Raw genomic sequence first — 8,613 nt, 5'->3', positions numbered from 1 at the left:
AGCAACGGAACGGTGGCCCAATATCAGAGAGAACTCCACTCTTGAGTGAGCAGTGATAATTGAGCAGTCCGTTTTATTCTGCAGATTCAAGCTGCTCTTTAAAATTTTCGCCACCAGATGTCACCGGAGAGGACTGTGTTGAAAAGCTTCGAGTAATGAACCGTTTTTCAATAGAAGCTTCAGTGCTTCGGAAAGCTTCATTTGGCCATCACTAGGCAATACTAGAATGAGCGGCTTTCCTGAAGAAATCAAACCGCTCTGCAACGCTTAACCACTTAACGCGCTTGGCCACCTTGGATAGAAAAGACTACCAAATGCCTCCGTGCATAGTGAAGCGCAGCTGTTTCTTATAAGGCCGCTAATTATCAGCTGGGAAGGTGTGGATGTCAGTGCTGCATTCGCGGACATCACGTAAAATCCTACTCAAAATCTACTTCACTACATTAAAATTAGATTTTAGACTTAAATAAACGCAGTATTCCTATTTTCTTTTTCACTTTCAGAAGTTGAATTAATCAACCAGAATCAGCATACTTTATTAATCCCTAAGGAAATTATGTGGGTTACAGTTGCTGCAGTATAAATAACAGTAACAGAAACAGACTACACTATTTAACAATAGCATATGTTACACATTTAAGACATTTAAGCAATAGCCCAATATACACAGATCACTCAATAATAAATATCAAGGATTGACAGAGTTGATTATAAATAAATATCAAGAACGTTAACAGGAATATTACAGAGTAGAAAAGAGCGTGTGCAAAAAGGATGTAACTGTTGCAGTGTTTACAGTGGCCATATCCCACTTTAATCCTCTGAGCTACACTGGCAGAACGCCATGACAAGCAAATATATGCTATTCCTGGAAAGTTATACAGAGTGTATAGAATGGGGACACTCTAATAAAGTAAATGATACATTTTGGCACATTTAGAACAGTCCCGCGGTTTAAAAAACACAAACATATACTTGTGAAGTGTTTTCTAATTCTGTTGCATTTGTGGGATTTTACATTCACCAGTACTCGGACACGGAATTAAGAAACTTGATGAGCACATTTTGCTTAGTACTGTAAAAACAGGACAGCTTCCGTAAATCATCAAACACTGTTTTTATTTTGAGCACAACAGCACTTCCCCATTATTTGCATTTTCAGATCTCGAATCGAATGAGCTTCCCATTCGGGCTTCAGTCACCGCTGTGTCAGGATGGACTCGACGATCACCAACAACACAAACTCATGCACGGCTAACTCCTCTGTGCAGAGGTACATGTATCCAACGGCGTACTCTCTTTTTTTTAGTGTGGGCTTTCCAGCCAACTGCCTGTCTCTGTATGTGGCCTGGATGCTGATGAAGAAGGGGAACAGCATGGCAGTCTATCTTGTCAGCCTGTGCATTTCTGACCTACTATACACAGTCACTCTGCCTATTTGGATAGTACAGGCCATGGGGCAACACATAGGTGACGAACTTTGCAACCTCATGGCTGTAATCATGTACAACAGCTTTTTTGTTGGTTCTGGTCTCCTTTGCTGCATCTGTGCTGATCGCTATCTGGCAGTGGTCTACCCACTCCACTTTAACTGGATCAGGGAGGTGAGGACAGCAGTGCTTGTGAGTATAGCTGTCTGGGCTTTGGAGATTGCCCTCCACATTGTCTTACTTCACCACATGGGGGCGCTGCAAGCTTCAAGATACTTGTGTGATCAGCAGATACCCATGACACAAGAAGATGCCGCTGTTGCCCTTACAAGGTTCGCCTTGAGTTTCTTGGTTCCTACCTTCATCATGACTTTTTGCTATCGTAACATCATGCGCTCTATCAAATGTAACACCTCCATCCAAGTGGAAGAGCGCAGGAAAGTGGGATGGCTGTTATTGCTACTCCTTCTAACCTACATAGTGTCTTTTATGCCCTACCAGTTGGTCATGCTGCTCAGGGCTATACTGGAGCCTGGGTCCTGCGTCTGGGCAACTAGGCTCAAAAGTGCATTCATGGTGACAGTTGCCACCACAACGCTAAACAGTACACTGGATCCTATAATATACTGTCTAATCAATGAGAGCGCAAAGACAGAGATTAAGCAAACTGCACAAAATGTGAGGTGGCTTTTTATGCGTGGAAAGCACAGTGATAGCTCTGTTTGAATGATTTCTTTCCCCTTCTTCCAACATAAAATGTAAATATAATGAAAATCTAATTATTATTTGGGGCTGTGCAACCTATATGTAACCTACATGTGATCTAAGTTTAGGCATATTAATTATTTTTTTTATTTCTTCTGTATATTTGTCCTTAATGTGATGTTTAATTTTAACTGATTTGTGTAATTTGAAATATTTGGCTGTGGTGTTAATAGTTTCATTTTGATCCAGTGTTCAGTATTATTGTGTATCACGGCACTTGAATATTTGAGTGTATTTTTGCACAAAGAGAACCACACTGTGGAATTTTCCTACTAACCACTTGTATTTATAACACTTGACAGCTATTCATGCTTCCACGAGATACTAATAAATAAAAGTACCTGTTCTTTTAGAGCGTGCAGTCATTGAAACAAAACCATAAAGACATATCTGCGCTGTTCAAAACAACGAGCTGAAAAGACATCTATCACTTTATGGGACGATTATTGGCATCACCTCTACCTGAGTTCATGTCTGTTGACACGCCAAACAGAGACACACACTTTCATATGGGCTTAAATTAAAATCACCTGGTCCTGTAGTTTGTTTTGTCATATCCTGTCACCCAGTAAATGATACAGTTGTTAAGGAAAAAATGCAGCAGCTGCTGACCCTTCCTCTTCTTTCTAGCAGATCGATTAAGCGGTGCAGACGAAGAAACAGAATACGTCAGCCTTTCATCTGTTTTATTGGTTTTATTCTAAGAATTTATAGAAATTTGAGTGGAAATACAACTTGATACAGAGTAAGTACTTTGTTAATATGACTTTATGGTTTAAAGGAATACTATAAAAAGGAAAAGTTGGTGGAGGAAAAGTTAGGAAAAGTTGTATTTGCAACTTTTCACATGTTTTTCGTGGTAGACAATATCAGGAAATGTAACTGTGAGGAAAAGTGAAACACAGTGCCAGTGTAGCAAGCTTGTTCATTTTAATAATTTGCTGAAATAGCACACAACCAAAGCCTAAACAAATCTTGTAACACTGACAGGAAATTGTTTTGCAGTAATGTACTTGGTGAAACGTGATAACAGGGAAACAGACACGAATGAGTTTGTTACAGGGGAATTGACATAGGAAAAAAAACCCTCTAAAAGCAACCAGGAACTGAGAACAAGACTAAACGGGAAAATAGAACAATATAAACAAAAATAAATGGTAACTAAGGAAAAAGTGGGGTCGGGGCAAATAAAGCAAACTAAGAGCGAACAGAAAATATTCAAATATAACTAAAAACTCCATGAACTCAAAACACTGGGTAAACAACCCAATGCTGCAAAAGCGAGGCTATTGTAACAATTTAATTGCACTTGCATAAGGCTGACTCACACTCATGCTGAATGTCAAATCAATCCGCACAATTGAAACACTCTGCCTTTTAATCTTAAACTACCAAAACAAAAGGGCTTACACTCAACAGCATCTTTCAACTATTCTTTCTAAGTAGTAAATTTTCCTCTTTTTTAAAAAAAATAGTGCATAGGTAGAGTTCTCCATTTTCACATTCCATTGATAATTTGTAGTTCCCAGTGGTGTCAGACTTGCCAACTTTAAAAAGTCCTTTCATGAGTTGAGATGTAGTCATGTGGCAGGTCTGTGAACTTGGTAGAGACTCTTACAGGTATTGTGTATTTACATCCGTTCATGTATTGCTTCCTTATTTTTCTACAAGGTGTAAGCATATGAACACAACCTCTACAATGGAAAACTCAACCTTGACCAGTAATCATTCAGAATGTAACCTGGTCGACGACGCAGCCGGGAGAAGTTCATTTCTGTTGTTCTACATGGCTGTCGTTGCCATCGCCATCCCTTCCAACACCTTCTTCCTCTACGTATCCTGGCAGCACATTAGAAGGAGGAACGAGCTCGGTGTGTATCTGTTCAGTCTGGCGCTGAGTGACCTAACCTTCACTGTTTGTTTTATTCTCTGGTTGGACTTCCTGTGGCGAGGAGTTTGGATCCATGGGCGTTATGTTTGTGTGATGTCCATATACATTCTCTTTACCAACTTCTACACCAGCGAAGCTCTCCTCTGCTGCATTGCAGTTGACCGCTACTTAGCAGTGGTTCACCCATTAAAGTGCAGATGGTGGAGGAAAGTTAGCACTGCAGCAGCAGTCACTGTTACCATTTGGTTGTTGGTGGTCTGTTTCAACACCAGCACCATCTCCTGGGAGGACTCATACCATGAAAAGAAAAACTTTTCAGTGTGCTTTGACATTTTTAGTCCACTGTCAGCGACTCTCCTCCGGGCTAATGTAATGCGCTTCTTTCTGGGGTTTATTATTCCAGTTCTCCTAGTGTTCTTTTCCACCTGGAGGATTTGCACAGCTGTAAAATCCAATCAGGCCACTGACAAGCAGGAACAAAAGCAGATTTTAAAGCTATTAACATTGGTTCTTCTTGGCCTTTTGTTCTGCTTCGGACCTATTCATGTCATGATGCTTCTTCGCATACTGGTTAATGACTGCAGGAACATTGCATGGATCCTCTATCCCTACAAGATCAGCGTTGCCCTATCAAGCCTTAACTGTCTTGCCGACCCACTGCTTTACTGCTTCATTACTAGCACAGGACAGGCATGTGCCAGTCAGATTGTCCTCTTTTTGCAGGAAAAGAAGAGAGGAATTCTGTTACCTATTTAACCATAGGGATTGAGGCATATAAAACTTTTTGTCAGTAAGGTTATGCAAAAAAATACCAGCAGAATTTCACTGAACTTTGTGGATTGGTGGAGCATGGCCAAAAAATAACAAAAAAGGCATTCAGAGAGCACATCTTTTGCAGAGTTCAGTGCAGTTTTGCAGTTTTAGAGGAAATGATCGGGAGCTTTTTTTTATTATCCTATAACTTATATTTCAGAAAACTGATGAAATGTTTGCTCTTTACTTTAATAAAGCTCAGTGACTACTCAGTGCAAATGGTTACATTGTTTTGATCGCACCTTCTGATTTTCATTAAAATCATAAAAATCCTTAGCAGTGACTTACTACTTCCGTGAGTGGACAACAAGACTGGAAAAGAGATATTTAAATGCCTGTGCTTATTTGCAACTGCTGATCTGATTTTGTCTCTTATCAGCGAGTTACTGGTCGGAGTGGTTTCACTTCAGCTTTTTATTCATGTTGTTTGTATTTTCTGTCAGACAACTGTCTGGGTCAGGTGCCATGTGGAAAGAACATTTGCATTTAACAAACCAAAATAAATTTGCTCTCACGCACACAACATTATGATCTAAAATGATTCTTTTTCAAATAATGCACTTTTCTCAATTGTCAGAGTGAATGATATATTCATGTTTGCACTCTTAAACTTTAACTGAAAGCACTGTAAATAAAAGAACTTTGTGAAATATTTGTCAGTGTTTGTTCTCTTAGCATCCTAGTCTCTGGCAGATTTGCTGGTATCCATATGGGAGTTGAGTCATCTTAATGTGAGCATGAAAACTTAGAAAGAAAAAAGAAGAAGTGCAGCTCCCCCAAATGACCGCTTGAGTTCTTAACCAACAGTGAGTCGGTATCCATGGACTCCCATTTTAAGAGATAAGCTTTGCAGCATTGTGCTTTTTGGAGAATTTGCACTGTTGTTATCTCACAAATAATTTGGCATGATATGCAGTTCATTGTCCTGACAGCTCATCCAAGAAGTCTGTGCTCATGTGTTGGTGAGTGAAATTCTCCTACTTCACTTGTGTGTTTCAGAAAACTTCAGAAAAACAAGATTGTGATGGTGATAATCCACATGTCCACAGACAAATCTTAAAATAAAATAAAAAACGATGGTAAGTGTTGTTCAAAAGAAAGAAAAGAAAATTATAAAAACTCAAAGGTGCTCGATGGGAAGGCTTTGCTTTTTTCCCCCACATGTATTTAAAGTGACACACTCCTCAGGTTGCTGTTACACAACAACAAAGGCTGGAAAGTGCATGTGCTCCACCTGAGTGTTCTTTTTGCCTCTTTTTTTCCATCCAGACTATCAGATAAGCATCGCCTATCACTGAATAGCCTTCACCTTCAGTTCCCCTTGACTCTGTAACAGACTGGCATCTTTATAAGTAAAGTAAGCACATCAGAGAAGACAAGTACCTCTGGATCGATAGGTTTTGTTAGTGAAGCCCTTCCTCTGCCTGGATGTTGGCAGCGTTTCAGCAGTGGCACGTGTCAGACAGCCTGCTCTCTCAGGAATGATGGATGAATGAGGCAGTAAATTGCACTGGTGGTCTGACTGTACAAAAATGTAACAGGATGAAGCAGTGCAAACTGAGATATGGTGCTGCAATGAAGACCGCTGACAGCTTGGCTTAAATTGCTCCCATTATGTGAGGGTCCACCTTACTGCCATTTGGAAAGCTAGCATTGAATCAGTGTGTCAGGAAGTATAACTACACTTTGACCAATCCTAGCGCTGGAAGCTGTGGCTTGCAGGTGTACTATGGGAGTACTCAGGGTAATATATACATGTACATGCACTCGATCCTATTCTATTCTGAGATAGGTCTCCTTTTTTCGTGGTTACTCTTTTTCTTGGTACTTATTTAGACCATTAATTAGTAAAATCAGTTACCCCTAATTAGTCCATCTTTCTCAGACACATTTTCTTCAAAGCTACAGAAATAAAATTGAACTGAAATGAATTTTTCACTTAAAAATGTGACCTCACTCTCAGTTTGATATGAGCCCCCCTGACATGACCTCACAGACTCGTGCTCCATTAGCTGTTTTTTCAAGCAAAATAATTTTATTTATTTTTTTGGTCTGTGTCTTGTGCTTTCTAACAAATAAATTTCTGTACTGCTTGATTGATGTAAGCTGACATTATAGTCAGTGACAGGAAAAAGAAAGAACTCATTACAGACAAAGAGCCTGTGGCCACCTGACAAACCCTGGAGTTGTTGTTTTGTTTTTTTAGATATTTCTTTTGGCACTATTGGCTTAGACAGCTCACGCAGTGTCACTTAAACCCATCATATACACTCACCAGACACTTTATTAGGTACACCTGTTCAATTGCTTATTAATCTAGTCATCATTAATCTAAACAGCAATTCACATTGCAACATCTCAGTGCATTTAGGCATTTAGACACGGTCAAGACAACCTGCTGAAGTTCACACTGAGCATCTGGACAGTAGATCACATATGTGGCTTTGAATGTGATAAGGTTGTTGGTGTCAGGTGGGCTGATGTGAGAAATTCAAACCTCCTTATCTACTGTGATTTCCCTGCACAACCATCACTCAGGTTCATAGAGGATCTGAAAAAAATAGCAAAAGCCATTTTCACCTAGAAAATGAAAATGGTGAAAATGACTTCTTGTTGTCAAAGGACAGTCAAACAGCTTCTACCTGATCTGAAAATGACACCAACTCAAATATCCACTTGTTACAACCAAACTATACAGAGGAGCTTCTTTAAATGCACAGCGTGTGGACTCTTGAAGCAGATGGGCTACAGCAGCAGAAGACCACACTGGGTACCTCTCCTGTCAGCTAAGAACAAAAATTTGAGGCTTTTCAAAACTAGACATCAGAAGAGAGGGCAAAAGTTTCCGGCTCTGATGAGTCTTGATGTCTGCTACAATGTTCAAATGATACTATCAAAATGTGGCGTAAACTAGAAGAAAGCATACATTGATCCGACCTTGGATCAGCTGCTCAGGCTGGTGGTGTTGGTGCAATGTTGTCAGATTTTGGCCCTCTTAATACAAGCTGAGCACCAATTATACCCCACAGCCTACCCGAGTATTTTTGCTGACCGTGCCTATTTCTTTATTACCACAGTGTGCCCATCACGGGTACACTCATCTCAAACTGATTTCTTGAATTGTCTCCACACATGTTTGGACCATAAACTGAGGAATGATTCCATTACCTTGTTGAATCTATGCCATGAAGACAGAAGCTCTGAAGGCAAAGAAGGGTCCACCCCAGTACTAGCAAGGTGTACCTGTAAGTAACCACAGAGTGTAGCTATCTCTGTGATGCACCTTTTTTCCTTGACTTGTATAAATGACATCATATTACACTTTACTTCATTATTTCAGTTGTCAAGCAAGTCGTTATGCAGGTTTCACATCTCCCTCCTGTGATATTTTATGTCAAGCTTGCTCTGCTCCTCTAGGTCCTGTCTGACACTCCCTCCAACATTTCTTCTGTGTTATCCTTCCTGTCGCTTTTAGCACTTTCACACTTGTCTCTTCCTCACAAGTATTTGTTCTGAAAACAACCCCACAAAGCCTGGAGGCAAGATATAATCACATGTCCAAGTAGGGGAAAGAACCTATGAGTACTGTAGTGGAGCCCTCTTTATGTATTAGTTTAATGTATTTCATGAAATTCTGTCACAGGTGACAGGTTTCTTTCCTTGAAGTGAAACTTTGTTTGTATGCACTACATATTTGATATATGAGCAACATAT

General features: G+C 40.0%; 1 protein-coding gene across 1 annotated transcript; it reads left to right on the top strand.

The window, feature by feature from the left end:
* The first annotated feature begins 1,144 nt into the window (after window positions 1–1,144).
* gpr65 (G protein-coupled receptor 65) lies at window positions 1,145–2,285 on the top strand. Its single transcript, XM_005723792.1, has one exon. The coding sequence runs from the start codon at window positions 1,215–1,217 to the stop codon at window positions 2,154–2,156; it is 942 nt and encodes a 313-aa protein (XP_005723849.1). The 5' UTR covers window positions 1,145–1,214; the 3' UTR covers window positions 2,157–2,285.
* Window positions 2,286–8,613: the final 6,328 nt, after the last annotated feature.

The sequence above is a fragment of the Pundamilia nyererei genome, unplaced genomic scaffold, assembly GCF_000239375.1.
Source record: "Pundamilia nyererei isolate P.nyererei 1_Seehausen unplaced genomic scaffold, PunNye1.0 scaffold00010, whole genome shotgun sequence".
In the NCBI taxonomy this organism is placed as follows: domain Eukaryota; kingdom Metazoa; phylum Chordata; class Actinopteri; order Cichliformes; family Cichlidae; genus Pundamilia; species Pundamilia nyererei.
This window is presented reverse-complemented; position numbering and strand designations above follow the sequence as displayed.